Here is a 20,640-nt window from a genome sequence, read left to right on the forward strand (position 1 = left end):
TTTTGCTCTCTTATTTAAGTGTGAATTTTTAGCTCCTCTTAAATTAGAAAAAGCAATTTACTCTGACAAGGCACAGAATGTAAGGCACCGAACCTGGCTTCACAGTTATTGTGAGACTGGATAGTCAGCTGTGAGAAGAAGATATCCAGCTGGCAAATCCATAATACCACCGGTGAGTGGCTGTGCCCAGCAGTTGGGTCCGGTACTCACCTCTGCCTCGCTGGTGGCGGAAGGAAGTCTCTGATTTAAGCATTAACACAATTATTAGCAGCCCAATGGTTTCTAGAGGTCTCATGAGGGAGTGAGGACTGATGCCGCTTGGCCCCTAACCTAGTCCTGATTTTAGCTGGTGTTAATTTTGCACCAGGATTTCTCTTCAACAGGCTTTGAGTGCAGAGAGTGGGAAATCTTACTTGCAGATGCAAGTCTCATTACACAGACAGTTAGGCTTCTGACTGCTGCTATTTGTGTGAGCAAATTTATTAAGGGTAAGAGAAGAAAGAAGGATGTATTTTGAACACATCAAATCCTGCTTCCCTATTTAGAAACAGGCTATTTAAAAACAAACAAACAAACGAACAAACAAACAAAACAACCAACCAACCAAAAAAACTCTAGAACTGGACACCTCTTTAAAAAAACAGGTCTGGAAGTTTGTTAGCCCCGTGCAGTGATAGCATTTCTTTAAAAACAGGCCCGTTTTGTTCTTTTTTCTAAGCAGTCATACAGCTTTGTGAGACTATATTCAACAATTAATTTAATAGGAGTATTGTTAGAAATCATCTTATCCATTGTCTTGCAGGAGAGACTTCTTTACTTTTGCATTTATTATTTTTGTGAGTGGAATAACAGCTTTGTATTTCTTTCCCCAAATAAAATATTTATTAGTAAATATTGCGCCGCACAAATTAATGCCGCTTGATTTCTTTCTGGGCATCCTCCTTTTTTCAGCATTGATGCTTACACTCACAGTAAACACTCTCAGTATTTTGCATCTCTCATTTGGAGAAACACCTGCCTTTGGGCAAAAGACATGAAAGCCCGAGAGCTACACAAAAGGCTGAGTTTACGGGAAATCTTTGTTTTAAGCTGGTGGTAAAAGGGGAATTGCACTGATAGCTGCTGTCCTTCAGGTGGGACAGGAAAAATCCCACCTCTGTTGGCTCTTCAGATCTTGCAGAAAACATCCCAGGAGACTTCCCTGACGAAACGAGATTACCTGTGACTGTGGCTTAGTTGCAATTTTATAATCTTGCCTTGAGTAAATAACAGTTTGTCTTGGCGTGTTCCCAGGAACAGAAGGGGACAGGCACTCCTTCCCTGCTTAATCATGGGTCAGCAAAATAACCTGAGCTGCCAGTCAGAAGAAGGATCTTGGGACCAAGCTGTTGTCCTCCAAACCCCATGTCACCAACTAATCACTTGCTGTAACGTATCAATGACTATGCGTTGGGGTATTTTTTTATTTCTGGCTTTCTCTGTCTTCCTGCTGTTTATCTATGAGGAGCTTCAGCCAAGCTAACCAAAGCCCCGGCGTTTCAGGGTTTAATTCCCAGAAAAAGCTCTGAGAGGAACTATCAGCCGGGAGCTGATTAAATGTGTCTGAACTCAGCCCTGTGATACTCCTGGTCGTGTGAGAAAGACAGCAGGCTTTGCTGAAGTAAGGCTAAGATGAGGGGCTCTGGCCAAAAAGTACAGCCACGCTCAATATTTTAAGTGATGTTTTTTGCTACTTTAGCCTTTGTCCAGCTGCAAGCCGTGAAAGGCAGCTGCAGGCTGTTGCTAATAGGTAACAATTTGGCTTTAACTCTAAATCCTTTTAGTGAAATCCTGCAGGAGGTTGGTGATTTTGTAATCTAACTTGAGCTTCTGGGAACTCTTCTCTGCTCTCATTCCACCCATATACCATGAATGCATCTTCATTAGTCTGCGCGCGTATAGATGTTGTATCTAACATTCCTAAGTGCTGGCAGATATGGAAAATATTTAGCAAGAGGAATTTTACTTCTCTCCTGCCTTTGCTTATGGTTTGTTCTTGAACCATCAAACATATCTTTCAATAAAAATAACTAATGTGTTTATTTTAACCAGAGCTGTGTAAGTAATTTGCATTAAAGAAATTACTCTATTCATCTTTTTTAGATCAGGCACAAGTTGTGATTTTCTCATTGGTACTTACTGTTCAAAAAGATTTACTGAATATTTTTTATGAATGAATTTGCTGGCAATTCATCCACAAAGATTTTGGTGTGAGTAGTAATTTATACAACTAATTCTAATACATTTCAGTGTCCAAATTGCTTTGATGATTTTTAAAATCTCAAGCTAATTAGTCAAAATCTGAGCTGTTTCTTTTCTGCACGCAAGTTGCCATCTTGCAAGACAACAAACAGCAACTTTGGGGTTGTTTTTTCCGTGTTGTCTTCCTATTATAAATCAGAGCTGTGTTTTTCTGCAGTATTCTATACTATTCAGTGGTGCTACTAAAGTTAGCAGGAAATATGTTAGAATTTGTAATAGGACTAGGGTTTTATCCACTGTTTCAGCAAACACACATGTCATCCAATTCCCTCACTAGTGCGCTGGAGGAAGGGGAATAATGGGGCACCAACAAAGTCGAAGTTTTAATGTTAAAATATCAAGAGTAAATACTCACGTAAAGTATTTGGCAATATCACCCAGCTCTAATTTGCACATCTTAAGGGTTGGTCTTTCACGTCCCCTCAATTTCTTTGTTCGCCTGAGTCCCTGGATAAAGCGCATGGAAAGTCAGAGGATATCTTATGTCATCACTATTTGTGTTAATGGCTTAGGAAACCCACAATCCAATCAGTTAAAATAAACAACCCAGTGTAATAGGAGCATAAATCAATGAAGACTTCATTACTGAAACCTTAATGTGTAATCCATCCACCTACAGAGGAAAGGGATACTGAGAGGCAGCAAGACAAAACCAGAGGACAATCTGATTTAGGCAACCCTGATATTTAAAAAGGTGCTGAGAACAGTAACTCTTTCTGGAGTCAGTAAATTTGGTGGCTACTCACCACATCTGACAGCCTGCCCCTGACTATTAAGTCCCTATGCTAAAAAAATGCCAAGAAACTCTTGGAATGAGAGCTCTGATCACTCAACGTTGTTTGCTCTGATGCTATTGGGAGACTTGAGACAGCTCAGGAGTGTGGAGTAATGAACAAAGACATGAATTAGCAAGATCAAGGTATGACTGAAACTACACATAACCTAGAAAGAAGTGTTCAGAACTGCTCTGACCCTGCTGTAGATCATCCTCTCTGTGTGGTCCCTTGGGCCAGTAACACGAATTTGGAACCCTTCTCTAAGATGAGGGTGGCAATACTCAGTGAACCGAGAGTTACTGGATTTCATTAAAGCCAAGTATTCTGTTTGCCTTGGCTCTGAAAGAAGCAGTAATCCTATCATACTGAGCCTTTTGATTTCAACACAGTTCATAAAAGGGCCGAACTTTTATGTTCGGTGCAGAGATCTCTGCTTGTTGAGTTAATGTAGTGACGAATAGAAATAGCAGGCTCTCTCTCTGGGCATGGGCCAGCTCTGAGATGAGGATGAGACATGCACTTTTCCTGTGGATTTTAGCTAACTACTAGAGGGAGGTGAGCCTTTAGAAAGGCGTCAGTGCTCACAGACCCTCTTCCCCTGAGTCCCCTGTTTCAGACGTGATTCTCTGCTTCTTTGGTCCAATGTTTCATCCTCGCCTGACTCCTCTTTCTTCCTTCCCCTTCCTCTGACCACATCTTGTTCTTCTGTCTCACTCCCCTGCTGATACTCTTGTCCCTGTTGCTCACTTACACCAGCATGAAATGTGTATCGAGCAGTTAAAGTTCAGTAGCATCGGTAATCGACCAAAACCAGTATGATGGGAATTCTGGTTTTCAGAGATTTGGGGATGTTTTTATTAATAATTATTATTTAAAAAAAAAAAGAAATCTCAGAATACATAATGTTGAAGATACAGAAGTTAGGAAACATCAGCATTAATGTAGATATTGCACGCAGAAGATGGCACATATAATTTGCTGATACAGAAGGAGCTTTGGGTGAAGGGAGCTGTTGAGCATCCTACATGAATTCTGCGACAGAGGTGGAAACCTGATTCTCCAGGCTGACACTCACCTGCTCTGACTGTGGAGACCGAGCTTTTCCCTGCTTCATTCCCATGTCTCACTCAGGACATACCCTCCCCAAATATAATAAAGGTGGGAGAGGTATGATATGCAGCGCCCTAAATACCTACACAATCCTCACCACCATGTCAGCCTGTGCTGCGACTTTAGCAGAGATCAGCTGGAAAAAGAAAATACCATTCGCATTAATAGTCATTGTTACAAATCTGAAGTAGACTTCGCTAATATTCTTTTCTAGAGTTTCTTTTCGCTAGGTGTTACTTCTCAATTCCTTGTTTTAAATATTCAGTTCAATAAGGTTAAATATGTCAGAGAATGGTTGAATAAATCTGGCTGGTAAAATGATTCCATATATCCAGAATACATACTAGTACGTTAAGTTTCTGACGCACTTCAACATTCGGAAATATAGGAGCCATATGTTTGTAAGATATTATCTTATCATAATAATTTAACGGGCAGTAAAGTGATTCCATTGTAGTTTATGTGAAACACCTGAGGTACTTCAGGACCAAAGCTACCCAAATGCAAGTTTTCTGTTATATTGGAAATTTGTATTATTTTGTATTGTATCTGTACAGAAATTAAGAGATCTAGAACTTAACCCAAATCCCTCATACAGCAATACAGACTGGTGATTAATTCTTCAATCTCAACAGTCAAATCTGGTTGGAGGAGGATTAGAGAAGGGGTCTAGTGTGCCACACAGACGGATGGCAGATATCATGTGTTTCCTTCTCCTCAAGTACTATATATCTTATTTCCTTTGGTGCAAAACTTAAAGTGAATCTAAAGCAGAATGTCAAGGTGTGGTGCTTACTTTGTCTTGATTAAAAATAAGTGTAAGGCATCTTTCTGCTCCACAAATTCCAGGCTACAAAGCTGCAAAGGCAGGGGATTTTCTTGTAAATGAGATTAATATAATTTAAAAAACATTCTTCTTCAATCGCCAGTAATAAGGGATGCCGTCATGTAAAACCACCCCACATTTAACATTTCAGTGTGACACAGAATTTCATCAGCTTCAAGGTAGCCAGGCAAAACTAAAAAAAGAGAGAAGTAATTTAGAATTTAGATGTAAACTCTGCAGAAATCTACTGTGTATTAAATATTGTGCGGTATGATCAGTATGTCTGTCAGAGGCTTTTAAAATGTGTTATCAATATGGTTGCACATATTCACTGGCCAGATGGCACAAAAAATTCTCAGTATCCAAACAAGGATCTCAGTACCTCTGCACTGCGTGATGCGCTGCAGCCCTGTGCAGCATGAAGTTCTCTGTTCTGAATTGATCCCTAAATTTGGTGTGTTTCTATTCCAGAGCTCCTGTGAGAAGGATGTCATCCTGAATATTCTCAGTGTCCTCACTGACCTGCTGTCTCTGGGTAAGGAAGCAAAGCTGTGGGGCAATGCCTGTGGGCTAGGGGCAGAAAAGGGCTTCTCAAACAGGTCAGGGAATTCATACCTGCATAAACTCGGCCAGGTGTTTGCAAGGTGAACAAAACATGAATTGTCCTTACTCCTGTGTTTCGAAAATTGAGCTTTTCCAGTAAGTTAAAGAGAAAAATAACAACAGAGAAAGTCTCCATTGTTTTTAGTTTAAAAGATGCCTGTGAGTTTCAAGGTATTTCATAATCCCTGGCAGTCAACCGCTGTAATTGTTCACCAGCGCCATTGGAGAGAGGGCTGTGAGACAGGGAGAGGAGCCCAGCTTCCCGGAGCACAGGGACTCTCATGGAGAGAGTTCAGCATCTCCCCAAAAGGCACCTCCACCTTGGGGTTCCAGGGAAGGCATGTTGCTGCATGTGCCCGAGCCACATGAAAAAATAAGTGAATTGGTAAAAGAACTGAAAAAAATAAGTACGTTTATTTTCCTTCCTGCTCCACCCCAAAAATGTCATTTGCTAAACAATTCTCAACTCAACCGAGCTCCCAGGCTGCGGGAGCTACATGAGGGAGTGCTGGAGCCTCCTGAGTTCCCCACTCCTTGGAGCCCCACCACAGACATCACTCATCCAGCTGGATGTCTCTTTTGAAGCCCTGCAGTGCTGTTCCTCAGCTAGATGGAAGGATTGCCTACATGGAGGTAGGAGGTACTCTCTCCCCTCCAGGAGCTGAACGTGTGGCTTTCTCCAACCATGGAGACCGAAGTCGCTCATGGATCACTGTTGACACAGTAGGGCTTACAGGATTAGCTGTGGTTTCTTTGAAGACCTAGATTTGTTTGAAAGCTGCCTCCAAAGCTTCCCCAGGTTTCCCTTTCATTCGGCAGAAGGCTGTTGCAGCTTTAGCCCTTTGCTTGTTTAATTTCCAGTATCTAAGAAAAGATCACTGAGCCTTCTGCTCCTTTGAAATCTGTTGGTGTTTCTGCTTATTCCTCTCTGCTGTATTTCAATGCACAATGGAAAACTTCTGCAGGACGTGGTTTTGTAAAGATAATGACTGCCAGAGCAAGAGGTGGCAGAGCACATGGTTTCACTATGCAGCCATTAGCCATGTCTCCATGCCAGAGGCATCTGAGCGCCATGGTCAATTCTGCAAATTCCCTTGAGTTTAGAGCAGTAAAACACCATTGGAAGGCCACGGGAGCTTTGTGTGCTGTGGCTCAGGGCAGGGATGCTCTCAGCAGAGTCTCTCCTCTTTTCCCCAGGGACCGGACGGAGAATTCACTATGTGATCAGCAAAGGGGGCAGCGAGGCACTGCTGCAGGCTCTCGCCGCTGCTGCCCGGACCGAGCCACCCGACCACAGCACCCTCCTGCCCCTGCTTCGTTTGCTGGCCAGGGTCGGCCAACGAGGTACCGCTGAGCAGTGAGGGACATCTTGGGTGGGGGGCTCAAAACAAACTGATGGCTCCAGCAACAATCAGCACTGGGATGTGCCTGATACACAGCTGTCAGTTTATTTTTGGGGTGTGCCCCTTGACAGCGATTTGGCCAGGTAGAGGTCCTGCAACAAGGCAGGGAGGGCATAGATGCTCATAGAGCTGCTTCCTACACAGGATTCATCCATGTTCTGTCTTTGACAGAGTAGAATTCAGTTAGATATAAGAAGAAATTTCTTATGCTGAGGGTGGTGAAACACTGGCCCAGGTTGCCCAGAGAGGTTGTAGATGCCCCATCCCTGGAAACATTCGAGGTCAGGCTGGATGGGACTCTGAGCAACCTGGTCTAGTGGAAGATGTCCCTGCTCATTGCAGGGGGGTTGGACTAGATGACCTTTAAAGGTCCCTTCAAACCCAAACCGTTCTATGATTTGTGTATGATGACCCTACACAAATCACATTTTCCTGTTTTCAGTGAGAATAATGCAGATCTAACTCATTGATACATTTGAATGCCTTTGTTATGAGATCCTGACTTAAAAGATTTGGTGCAAATATGTCTATCAGCACTGCTCTAGAGACCTGGTTTTTGAAGTAGTTTGATTCTTATTTGCTTTTCACAGATAGGAAGTTTGGGCTGAAAGTGCAGAAGGCAGAAGCAACTGATATAATACTGAGCTTGGCAAGAAGAAACCTGGGCCACCACCTACACCTCATCCACTGCCTTTGGGTCCTGCGGGTTTGTGCTTCTAATGGTGAGTGTCTGGATTTTCCTCCTTTCCTCTGTGTGACAACTGCCAGAGTTCTTCTGTTAGTCATTTCAGTCCAAAGAAAAATCATTCCTGATTAAGGTTAGTGTCTGCACACACCATTAGTGTACAGAAGCACTCACAAAAGCCAGAACAACCATAGAAAGAGGTGTTTCCCAAGGGGTCTATACAGCCTTTACAGTGTATTTCATCTGTGGATTATGAACATAAAAGTGCTGTAGTGAAAAATATTCATGGCTACGATCTCCTATTCTAGAATATAGACAGTCAACTCCTTTGCTCTGAGACATAGCTACCTGAAGTCTCTCTGCAATTCCCATTACCATAATAGCCAAATGTCTCGCTATTGTTGATTATATCGATCCTCAGAGCAGCTCCACTAGGGAGGAAAGTACGGGTGGAGAAACAGAGTAAGAGAGAAATCAGTTACTCATTCAAGGTCCTTCAGGAAGTAAATGTTAGATCCTGGCCTTATGTCTAATATCCCCCCCACCCGCTCATGCACTCTCCCAGCTTTTCTTGCTTGGCAATGCCCTCATATTAAATGATTCAAGCAATGGGATTTCCACTATTCTTTCCCAGGATCACTACATATTCATACAGGCTTTCCCTGCTATAGAGCACTGAGTTTGTCAGCACAAATTTCCTTTTGCTCACTCTAACCCTTTCCTCTCCCTCCCCACATCCCTCACCCAGCAGATAATTCTTGACGGCCATCCTGCCTGCCATCTGGATATGCATCCTAAGATTTAGCGCTCCTGGCACCCTGCCCTGCAGGTCCCTTCTATCTGTACAGGAGCTAGCTTCATGCAATGAGCTTTCTCAGGCAAGCAGCCAAGCCTCAACATTCAACCCCTCTCCCTGTGATAAGCAGTATTTAAAAGGCTGAGTGTGACTGAAACTGCAGCCAAGGCCAGAAGCTGAAACGTGCCTTTATTTGGGTTTCACAGCTGTGCAGTGACCCTGTGCTGCCTCCCACCCAAAACGATGATCTACACCCTTCCCTGCTCCCTGCTCCAGTGCACCTGCATCCCAATTCAGCTGCAGATTTTGCAGAGGCTTTAGGATGCATGCTGCAGCCTGGCCTCCTTTCTGTTACTGCCAGACCCCAGAACCCTCACTCTGCTCCTTCACTGGAGCATCTCTGTTACTCTTGAAGTATCTTCAGCACCCTCCAGATGTGCTTCCTCCTTCCACGAGTAACTTTGACTCTGTGGGCTCTGTGGCCCAGCTGGGAAGCTGCAGGGGAGGTTAAGTGATGGTCTGTGTGGATGTGGTACCAAACCAGGAGATTACATGCTCCCAACCTTAAAAATTATTTTTATGGAGTGGAACTAGAGAGGATCCAGAAATGTACAAAACTCTGAGAGTGCTTAGGTATGACAGCAGAAAAGATGAGTCCTTGTCACAACCTCCTGCGCCAGTTCCTTGCTCCAGGTCAGTCCCTTCTCAGTCTCTGCCATAAGTTGTGTGTGGCAGCCCACGTCCCGCTCTGGGGCAGGATGGGTTCAAGCAGCCTTGTCCATCGCTCTGTCTCTAATGAATTACCAGCTAGTGTAAAAGTAGCTGGCGAGGCTTGCAAAGCTTTCCATCACAGGACAACTTGGCAGGGACACAGCAGGACTGCAGGAGATGGTGGGCCCTCTGGCAGCTCTGTGATGACCACTGGGAGATATTTACAAAACAGCCAAAACCCAGCAGTGGGCAGGCAGCCAGGTCTCCCTCTGCCTGCTCTTGATTACTGACCCTTTCACCCTGTTCGCTTGCATTTAATATATCAGGGCTGTATTCATCCCTTCTTTACTATTGTTCTATATTCTATGAACAATAGTATGTTCTATATCGTTCTATAAATTGCAAAATTTATATATATAAGTTCCCAGTGTGTTAGCAAGCGAAGGATTAAAGGTAAAATTGGCCTACCTGAAATTAAACTGCATTCAGAAGCACCCCTCCCAAAAAAAAACTCACTTCCATACTGCTGAATAATAGCACCGAAAGAAAACTCTGCCCTCCAAGTCCCTATGAAATGAAATGTCCTCAGGGAGTTGCCTGTGGGAAATGCAGGATGAATTTCAACCCTGACATTTTGCTGGGACGTGACCCTATTTAACTGTGATTTGTTCTCTGGAGAGTGTAATATTTACAGGAAAGGAGGCTTTGGGGAACTTGGAGAAGAACTGCAGGATCTGAGATCTGGTTTTGTGTGTGATTGTGGCTCAGGTTATGTCCACAGCCAGCTTTGTGCTTCAGTTTCTGTGTTTGGAAAATGACCTCTGAAGTCCAGTTGGGAGCCCAGAGAAATCTGCGCATGGCCCCAGAGGCAGCTACTTCCTTCCCCACATCACCTCTAAACACAATGTCGCAGACACCGCCTGCTTCGATCTGACTGCTTTTCTCTTTTATTGGCTTAGTTACCACAGGAACTACACTTGGCGTCAATGGAGCCATGGAGCTGCTTTTCAAAGTCATCACCCCCTACAGCAAGAGACACGTCAGGACAGTCAGGTAGGCAGTAGCCCCAAGGGAACTCATCTTTCCAGGATGGCAAGAAATAAAATTTTGGTTCCACTTGAAGAGGCAAAGAAATCAGAAATGGATGCACAATTTCCACTCACTTTAAATCTGCAGGGTTTTTTAAGAGGCAGAAATAGTTCCCTGAAGGACACGTTAATGCTGTGATTCATCATATGATTCATGCTGGTGGCCATTTATTTGTAGTGTACCCTATACAGTGATGGCAGTTTGATTGCAAGGTATCGTCCTTCATTTCCCAGTCAGGACTGGATTTTGAGAAGCCTGTGCTGGCAGCAGAAAAACCCTCCTGCCTACCCCTTAGCAAGAACCTCCTGCCACCAGCGGCCTGGGGGCAGGTACATTGGAATCATGGCAGTGCTGCCTCATCCTCCTTTTGCAGACAGTTGTGACCATGTCATTATGATATTTTTGAAGTATGATGACAGTTCTTACTAGTATTAATCTGGGTCTGTTTTTAAGCCCACCCCAAATATTTCAAATAGGTTTTTTCTGAAGACAGCAAGTGTATTTTATGTCTCCATCTTAACGCTGAACATTAGTCCTCAAGTTGTCCATTCTGACTACGTCCTCAGATGCCTTTCAAGGCAAACTTTGTAATGCGGAAAACATCCATGGAAGGACATAACACATTTCTGTGGCTTGCTCATTACAATCAGGAGGAAGAATTTACTGCTCTGACCGGTGCCCACACAATCACATTTGCTTAAGCAACACAGAACCTGTCAGTTCTCCTGCTTAGCCACGCGCTGCCTTGTGGAGCCCGTAGTCCCTACTTGTTCATGCACGTCTCAGCAAGGACATGCAACATTCAGTCAGTTTTGGCTTCTGCATGGACCTGACATGGGTGCGGTTCATGGCTGGCGATTACTGAGGAAGTAGCTTTAGGTTGAACATCGCGTGTATGTAGGTGAGAAGTGGAAGGAGAGACATGGCACAACAGTTTGACCACTACTTGCTCAGCTGTGGTTGAAGTGGGGGCCAGTCACTCTGGATGAGGGCACCAGTGAATAATGTCCATCCTGTTACCAACAAAGACTGATACCAGTTCTCCCAACATCACCAGTTACACAATACATTGCATGGGAAGGAATCTGAATTACTTTCCACTAGCCACAAATTATGAACTGCATGTCAGTACGTGGTACTGTTGTTTGCTAAATGCAGCACTCTTCCAGTTCTGCTGCCTAAATGTCTGGGGCTATGAAAAAAATTTGAACAGTTTGTTTAGCTAAATAAGGTACTGAACAGGCCCAGCAGATGCACAACTTCCTGCAGCTGCCTTATTAATGGAAGCCAACTCACTTTTGCCTGCATTTTTGTCTTTCTAGTACAGTGCTAACTACCTGGAACTGCTTCACAGCTTCAGTTCTCTCTTAGCCAGATTACCTGTGATTCCTCTACATGGTCTGTCCAAAATTATGATATCAGCATGTTTCCTGCACAGAGATTTGAGTATTACCCGACTCAAAGAATATTATCACTAGGATATTATTCCTAGGATAACGGAACACCCTCCAAGATTCAGGCCTCATGTTATAACTTCAATCTTTAAGACTCGGGGAGCCTGGAGAACTTCTTTGTATATGACGGCGATGTGCAGGATGAGTTAGACACAGAGCTGGGCTTGACTTCTGAGGCAACCAACAGCAATTGATGGTTCCCTGCCTGTGCTTAACTAAGTAAGCAAATTCCACTCAATTCCCTGGTTTCCTTCCTATGGAAGTGTTGGTTGTGATTACACTAGTGGTAGTTGTACTTCTGTGATAGCCTTGTAGGTCTGTATGTAACGGGACTTGGGTCTGTATTGGTTCTCCATCAAGCAATGGGACCGGCTGCATACAGGCTTTTTAAATGAATTTTGTGCAAAGCTGCTTTTTCCAGTCGCTGTTTCCTCTGAGGCAGGTGGAAAACTTGTATCTGTCATGCATTTCTAGCCTGGCTTTTTGGAGATGCAGCTAGTGCTGCTGAGGGGGGTTGTAATATAGGCTGTAAAGTGGTCTAGAATACTTGTTTATAAGCAAAAAGGGAAAGAAATTGCCTTCAGAGAAACATGCTGCTTTTGATTTCAATGATTCCAGATTGTCAATGTGCAATATCTGGGTTTTTCTTCCTTTTATCTGATGTACAAGAACTGTTTTGAACTCTTCTGTGGACCTTTTTTTCCACTTGGGACACACACAAAACAGAAAACACAAACTCAAAATTTCCCTCAATAAAACTTCAGTTTTATTAATAGTAAGGCATTTTCTTTATTACTGAAAAGCTTGATTTTATTTTCCCTTTGAAAAACAGGTATCTTATACGTTAATTGTTGTCTACCTAAGCTTCCTTGTTGCTAGTTCCTAATTCCCCCTTTTTTTTCTAAATTATTTGCACTCTTCTGAAAACATATTTGTATGAGTGTGCAGACAGAGGATAAAATCTTTCCCATGACCTAGCTCATAGAAAAAGGTGATTTGGCTCCCATCTAAGCTTAGTTTAATGAGCAAGAACGATAATCAGCTGAAGGCTGGTAGCCACTGAGCTGGCCTGCCTAGGGCTCAAAACTGCTTGTTTCATTTAATAACTAGGAGCAGGTGAGAAAGTGAACAGCTCAGTGGAGACAGTCTGTTTTACATCAGAAGAAGCACACAAACCTGTTCTGTTTTAAAAAAAATGCTTGCAACCTATTTAAAGGCACTAGTTTCTTATTTTTCAGTAGGGAGTGTGTTTGCTTGCAGTCCATTTGGAAGGGCTGCTCCTGCTGGGGAAAGGAGCTTCATGAGATGTTGACAAGAATTTAGGTGCCCAGACTAGAAGTCCAGACCGTAGGGTAAGTTACAGGTCTGCTTTCTCAGCATTAGCAAATGCCTGGGATTGCTGTGGTCTGAAAATCCCAGGCATCTTTGCAGTCTATTAGAAAATGGAGGTGGGTACATGTGAAAATGTCCTTCTATTTTTTTGAGCTGCTCTAGTTAAAATTTTTAGGGTGATGGGGGAGGAAAATTCTGGATGAGTTTTCTGAGATGGGGAGAAAGAGTAAAATGGGGTCATGTGCTTTGTCTAGTTCAGCATGTGCTCCTGGTCATCTGACACTGGTGTAACTCTTCACAAAGTTGCTGTGCTGAAGTCTGGAGTGGGTTATTTTGGTGTAGTTAGTTGGTCACAAAACTATCTGCTTCTTTTTGGCTATTAGCGTAGAACTTGAAGAGAACACTAGTCTGTAACCTGCCTATGGAGGAAGATTCCAATGTCCTCCCAGCAAGCCTCTGATCCTCCCTTTGTATTTGCCCTTGATACCTTCTCTCCACTTCATAGCTATGTGCCACCATGATTTGCCTTGCTGCTGGGAAGGAACAGCCGGCAACTGTGGGGGCTGAGATTACCCTTGTTCTTTGATCAGCTGCCAGGAATGCAGCATCGAAAATGCACCACTTCTCTTGTGGATACACCCGCATTCTCCTGTCCTGGGTAGCAGCAGGACCAAGGTCACTTTAAGAATCTGCCCTGGAGAGTGCACTGTGAGAGCTATTTATTTAGCTAGCTAAGATGTGGAAACAAGATACATAGTTCTATTTATTTTTCCCAGTGGCAAAGCTCTGGGTTATTTAGAAATAGTCTCCCATACTCCAATTGACCTTCTCTGGGTGTGTGCCAAGTAGCTCTGATTCCCCTGAGACTGTGACTCATGGACTTTATTGGTCTTAGTTAGGCATTCGAGGTCTGCAGGTTGCTGGTGCCATAGCTGTGTGGACCTCTCCAGGGCTATCTATATGTGAAGTAAAAGCCATATAAAAAAATGTGAAACTTGCTGAGGTTTAGAGAACTCTTGAGTTAAGCATTGTGAAATCCAAGTGAGATGGAGACTGTCTTGCCCATCTCTCATGATGCTGTGCTGCAGACAAAGTTTTCTGATACCTTTTATAGGGAGAGTTTAAAATAAAGCCAGCTGATGTTCTGTTTATGTCAGTAGCTGGGATATCTGATATGAGTGTGTGTGGGACGCTCAAATCTTCACTCCATCAACACCTTCTCTAATGCAACATCCCTGATGTCCCACAGAGTGCAATGACCGCTGCTCCTTTTGCCTTCCACCTTACTTATTCCCCATATGTTCCGTATCTTCTACTCTCCTACTTCTTTCTTGTGTGCCCTTCACCACCCTTGCTTGCTCTCCCAACTTACTTGTTCTGGGAGATATTGGGGTGTGTTGTGGGCAGATGGATGTGGAATGTGACAGTAGCAGATGTTTGCTCTGTGCCCAACTAGGAGCTGGGTCTCTTCTGCATGACTCTGTCTCCAGGTGGCCAAGCATCAGATATCCTCCCTAGGCTGATGGCTTTGAAGGCTGTATGTTGTCTGTGACGACGTGTTGTGCAAGCCGCTTCTCTAGGACTCATTGAGTTGAAGGTAGATTATCAAAGTGAGCGAAAACAAAAATCCAAAACTTACAATTCTTTCATATGAGGAAAGACGTGTTTTAGAAAATGACAAATGATGGTGCGACTTGTGTCTGAGTTGTTCTCTCCATTATGTTATCTTTTTCTGTTGTTAAAAGGTTGACAGGCAGTCTTATTTCTGCAGTTTTATTAAAAGCAATTTAGAGAGTCTTTCAAAATGTCTTTGTTTCTCAGAGCTCTTTGTGAGTACACCTATTTACCACACTGAGCGGAGCTGGCTAATGGTAAATGATCAGATAAACCTCATATGAGAGATTGCAATAAGAATGAGCATTCATCAGAGTAAAAAAACTCTTTTTGTGAATATTCACAAAACTTGGCTTTCTGCACTGAGCTGTTCCAGTAAAGTTTGACTACTTAATTAAAAGTGGAAAGTGAATAAAAAAGGTCTGGGAATGGTGCCAAATTAATTCAGTAGAAAATGTGACATGCAGAAATTATCTGCCTTTGCTCATGTCCAGCGTTGCTGGCTTCTGACACTTAATCACAATTCTTCGTATGTTTGGTGCTTATTGGATGGTCCCAGCTCCTCAAATGCTTGCTGATAATCTCCCTTTCCATTAAAGGGAGGCAATCGTCTCATGTAACTCTATTCCATCTGAGGTGGATATCTGGGCTCCATACTAAAGGAAAAAAGGAGGAAGATCTCTTCAACTGTATCAAATGTTTTTCTCTAGAAACTTGAGGTGGCTCGGAGGTGTTTATTTCCCTCCGACTGGAGGATGAGTTGGAAGTGAGTAATGTGGGAGTTGTGTGATGGGCGTTGAAGGTCGGGTCAGGTAGATGGCTGCTGAGAAAGAGTTGGAAAATGCAGTCCCCTCCAACTACTGTTAGAGCTCAAAACCCAGGAGCAAATGAGAACACCTCATGTGTCTTGTCTTTTGGTGATGTGTGCTCGGGGGTGATTTGAGGTGGGGAGAGACTCATTAATCTGAAACATGCAAGAATAATGATGACACTGTTGCTGTGATCAGGAAGTGATTCCTATATCATATACTTCTGTCACAATGTGAGCCGAGAGGAAGACTTTTACTGGAGTACTGAGAGCAGAGCTTATGCAGGTGAAGAGAGGAATGTCAAGGTGATCAAGAGAGCACATCTAGAGCTAAAAGCCCAAATGTGATGGGTCTGTATTTCATCAGACACTGAGTCAGATTGACCAAGGAGAATACGAAGGCCCTGGAAATGCTGAAGGTATAAATTAAGAGGCTGTATTTTACTTCAAAATAGGCCTTGAGTGTATATATATTATTCTGCTTTTCTATAAAACCTATTTTGTTTGCACACAAGTGAGATTCTGTTTTCTCATCTTGGAACTGGTGCTTTTGACGCAAGATAAAATGTAAGTGTTGAGTCCATAGTGTTGAAAAGTGACCAAGTTGCCACATCAACAAATGCTTGTAAAAGTGATCTCCTGTGACCTTAACAATGGAAGAAATCAGGACAGCAGTGGGCTATGTCTGTTAGACACAAAGAGAGGAGACATGTAGCAGGGATGACCTGAATACTAGAATTATCTCTTCTGTTAAGAATGATGGAGAGACACATGGAAGAGATCCAATTGCAAATGCATCCTGGACCCGGTGCAGACAGTTAGTTTCCTCAGCCTTAATTGTGGATAACTTCTTGCTGGTAGACCACCATACACACTTGCTGCAATTTCACTTCTTGGGTTGTCCTGAACTTTCAGCTGCCCTCTGCTTGAACAGAAGAACATGTTGCATTGTCCATTGTCAGCCAATATTTTGAGAATGAGAAGGAACTCAACACACCAACATGGTGATTAATTGGGTCCTCTGCAACTTGATATGGCAGCTGTAGTGATTGGTTCTTTTTGAGGAATGCTCCACATACAGCTTTATGTCTTTGTTTATTTGGCAATGATTCCTGATAGGAGATCAAAAGCAAATCATCCTTAATTCCTCTTGTTAGTTTGTGTTTTACCATTAATCGTGTTGAGCAGTTTGGATATTTAATTGGAAACTAACACATGATTCTGTTGGAATGTGGTCAGAATTAATCAATGTTTAGTGCCTGCTTGTTCTCAGATTGCTATTTGGTTTGTTTGATCCCTGTAGAAAATACACAGGAGGGGCTGAAATTTCTTTTGAGCTATGTCACAAGTAAATGACATGCTTCCCATCTGGCCTTGATCTACATGGGATTTAGCCTAGAATTCCTGCTAAATAAAACCGGTAAATACTGTTCTGAATGGGATGATGCCAGTAACAAGGGAAAAAGGGTTGTCTTAAACTCTTGTTTATATCAAGTGTCTATTTAACTTGACTAATATTTTGGATTACATGGAGCAGAGATGGGTACATCACTGAGATAAGTAAATGAACCCTAGTGTTCCAATTTAATGCAATGAGCCATTGTAATGGAAGAAATGATCTTGGAGCCAAAGGCGTCCCAGTTCTACGTGCTTCCTTCTCCTCCATTCTTTTTACGGTCTGTGTGGTTTCTCTCAAAGAATGACCTGTTCTAATATTAATAATAAGTTAAAAAATCTCATTTCAGACTGATGGTATCTCAGTGCTGCTTTGCAGAGTAAATAGAGTTGCTTTGTAGAATTATACTTTACTGGCATTGTACCGTTAATAGCAGCAGAAGAGAGAAATTGAAAAATTAAGAGGTAGAGGCAAGGGAGAAAAGAGATGCTTTTAGATGAGATTTGAAAATAGATGAAGAATTGATGAGGCAGAGAGGAATACCATATACCAAGGTTGTTCCAGATGGCCAGACAAACATGTTACATACAGAAACCCTGGTGCCATCTCTTGGTAGCCTCTGGTATGGCAAGATTAAGCACAGATGCACCTACTTCTGTGGCATAAAAAAACTAGCGAATGAACACTATATAAAGAGAAAACCTCTTTAAGCTTAACATGATATGTCACGAGAAGGCAGTAGTTGGTTTATAAATGGACAGACTTAGTGAGACTTATTTTGAAAGAGATGTTTACTTCTTTCTTTTAGGTCTAGCTGATGGTTTACCTGTATTTCAGGTAGAAGTAACAATTTGAAAAAGAAGCAATGCTTTCAACTGAAGGCCTTTCTTTGCTTGTCCATTATTTCTTCCCCGTTGGTGAGCTAGCAGGTTATATTTGGAAAGACGGTATGAGGGCACGTTGCTGCTGTTCTCAAGTTCTTGACTTTTCACACCCAGTGGCTATGGCAGATGCAATTCATGGCTGACCTCACGTGATGGCTTTAGGTATATCCATAACGCAGGCAACTCTGTGCTCGTTGGGTGGGATAGCCTCTCTGCTCTAGCTTTAATTTACCTCATTCTGCTAACAACTGTCAAGTCTTGTAGCAGGGCCTCCAGTGTGGGCTACCCAAGCTTCTTAGGACTTATTATCCAGTTGGGGATTATTGTTCATGTTGCCATATCAGTCTCACTGTTGGTCTTTGTGCTAACTAGATTAAAGCTAATAGTTGGGTGCCTCATTGCATTGCAATTGCATTGTCTCTTAGAAGCTCTCTGAGGTGTATCTCCCATGTAGCTGGGGAAAACGCCGTCACTCCCATTGAAATGGGAGGTAGGACTTGATTTCATACACCCGTTGCATCTCTGAGTGTTTCCCAGAGTTAAATGAGTTGTTAATGTTAACAACGATTCCTTGTAGCTGAGTATGATGGTCCCATAGAAGGACAGGCCAAGACTGGTGTGTACTGGTTATGCTAGGCACTTTGTAAATAGCACAGAAGGAACAGAATGTAATAAATCAAAATAAAAAAATGAGAGCAGAGCGAGAAGGATTACAAAATATTTTGCAATCTAGGATGAAATGACAGATTTGGGATGACTTCTGAAGTTGGGTGATCTGTGAGATGACTGGCCAAGCTGCTCCTGATCTGGAGGCACAGAGAGAAGGCTTTCACCAGCCGAAGAGTAAAGGAGGCAAAAAGTCTAATGGTAGAAGACAAAAGATTTCTCATATCTGAACTGCTAATCTGAGATATGGTGTGTTACTGTGGGCAAGTCACCTGAGATCAGACTTTTCATATGCTCAATTCATACACTTAAAATGGCACCTTTCTAGTGCCTCCTAAGGGTAGTGAGGGTACAGTCAGTTCTGTCCGAGGGATTCAGTGAGGGCAGAGATAAAGGGGGGAAAAATGAGAAATGGGAGAGAAAAGCAGCAGTGCATTTGTGAAAGGTTCTATGCTCAGGCGGGATGCAGTGGACTGTGGGGTGAATGTAGAGCTGGCAGAGTGAGGAGAGAGTTGAGCAACGTGGTTGTGTGAGCTTGTAAGCATGTTTGAGGTGGACGTTAAGTGCCAAAGCTTTGAGAAAGCATCAGACAGACAGCCCGGCGGGACTGGGACTGGAGGGAAGGGATTTCTAAGCAAAGTCTGTCTGAATTTGCTTGTAAAGGTGATGAGTGGGTGCCCACCCTGCCAGTTTGCCTGCATCCTTTTTCCTGTGTCAAGGAGACAAAGAATCCCCCCTTGGAAATCATTGAGTTGGGTAATGACGTGAATCTCTGATAGAAGCCAGAGAGCGAGTAGATAAATCTGAGGGCACTCACTTGTGTGTCAGTGCATACGAGAGCCCAGGAATCTCCTCTCCTTTGCCTTTCGCTTGATTTATTGCCATTTCTCCTCCCACCCAGAAGCCTGTTACCGCTATGAAGGGGGTAGAAAGCAGCTGTAAAATCCTCCCCACAAAAGCTTTCAGGCCAAATGTAGTCAAGGGAAACTTGATAGAAACAACAATGAAAGGAAGCCTCGGTGTAGAGCTTCTGGAGCAACAATTTTGCACAATGCTGGCCCTGAGCAGGTGCTGTCCCCACATGGAAAACAGCCCCAAGAATTTCCTGGGGTTGCTGTGGCTTTTTTCCCAGTTCCACCAGTGCTGGCAATGCTGGCAGGTGAAGTGTAAGCCAGTCTCTAGAGCTATCAGTGGTTTTAAAGCACAACAGTGATTAGACCTGCCCTGAGGAGCGTTATGTGACACAGTGTCAAAGTCCTTGGTAATAGCCTTTCTAGGCTAGGATTCCCTGTCCTGATAGTGCTGTTGGAGCCACCCCAGCTGCAGCAGCAGCGGGGCAGCGGTGTTTAGCAATATAGAGACAACACAACTGATTCATTTCCAGAGGGCAGGAGAGAGAGAGCAAGCTCCAAAGTCTTCACAACCTCTTTCAGGCCATTTTGGGTAGTTATTGAACACTGATTATAGAGAATAAAAGGGAGGTTTTAAATACTAGTGTTTACCAAGTGCAGGTGAAATAAGTTTTGTTAGGGAGAGAAGGTTTTGTAACAGGAGTGCTGCAGATGCAGCCCAGGTCTCTGGCTTGCTAACACTGGCAGGGCTCTTCTCGGCCTGTTTATCTGCAGGGCAACACTTGGAATGGCAGCAATGCCAGGAAAATCTGTAAATAAACCCAGAGTTGAGCTGCTCTGGGATGTGTTCAGAGACAGGGCTTGGAACATGGAGGGGAGAACCTGAAAACTTGAGGAAGTGGCTGGTGAGGAAGACCAGGGCTGCTGGCTCCCAATACGGCTGCAGCTCTGGGGTTGGGAATGGAAACTCCCCTCGAAGTGTGAACCTTGGAAAGGTCATGGCTCCGAGACTGAGCTTTTTACTGTCAGGCTGCAGCAACAGCCAGACTATTGCACAACAGAAAAGAGAAAATCATCCCACGTCTTTGGCATATCTGCTCCATGTGTTTCTTTCCTCCCCTGTGTTAAATGGGTATAGTTTGGGCCATGTGTGAAGCATAGGACATACATTGTGATGACACAATAGCTCTCACTGTCTACTCAAAAGCTTCATTTCCTTCTTATTTTTCACTGTTGTTTTAAATCATGCTTACGTATTTGTGGCTATTCCAGCTTTCACCACCTTCCAGATTTTTCTGTGCAGAAAAAAAAGGGCACGTGGAAGAACCATCGTGA

The 20,640-nt window shown here is 43.3% G+C and overlaps 1 protein-coding gene across 1 annotated transcript in view; it reads left to right on the forward strand.

Annotated features, from left to right (window-relative positions):
* Positions 1 to 20,640, forward strand: part of AGBL1 (AGBL carboxypeptidase 1) — a 301,822-nt gene that overhangs the window by 14,792 nt on the left and 266,390 nt on the right. The window contains exons 2-5 of the mRNA XM_054215255.1: positions 5,485 to 5,548; positions 6,814 to 6,960; positions 7,610 to 7,741; positions 10,171 to 10,264. Coding sequence (XP_054071230.1) covers positions 5,485 to 5,548; positions 6,814 to 6,960; positions 7,610 to 7,741; positions 10,171 to 10,264 — 437 coding nt within the window. The remainder of the gene's footprint in view (positions 1 to 5,484; positions 5,549 to 6,813; positions 6,961 to 7,609; positions 7,742 to 10,170; positions 10,265 to 20,640) is intronic.

Source organism: Rissa tridactyla, chromosome 9 (assembly GCF_028500815.1).
Source record: "Rissa tridactyla isolate bRisTri1 chromosome 9, bRisTri1.patW.cur.20221130, whole genome shotgun sequence".
NCBI lineage: Eukaryota > Metazoa > Chordata > Aves > Charadriiformes > Laridae > Rissa > Rissa tridactyla.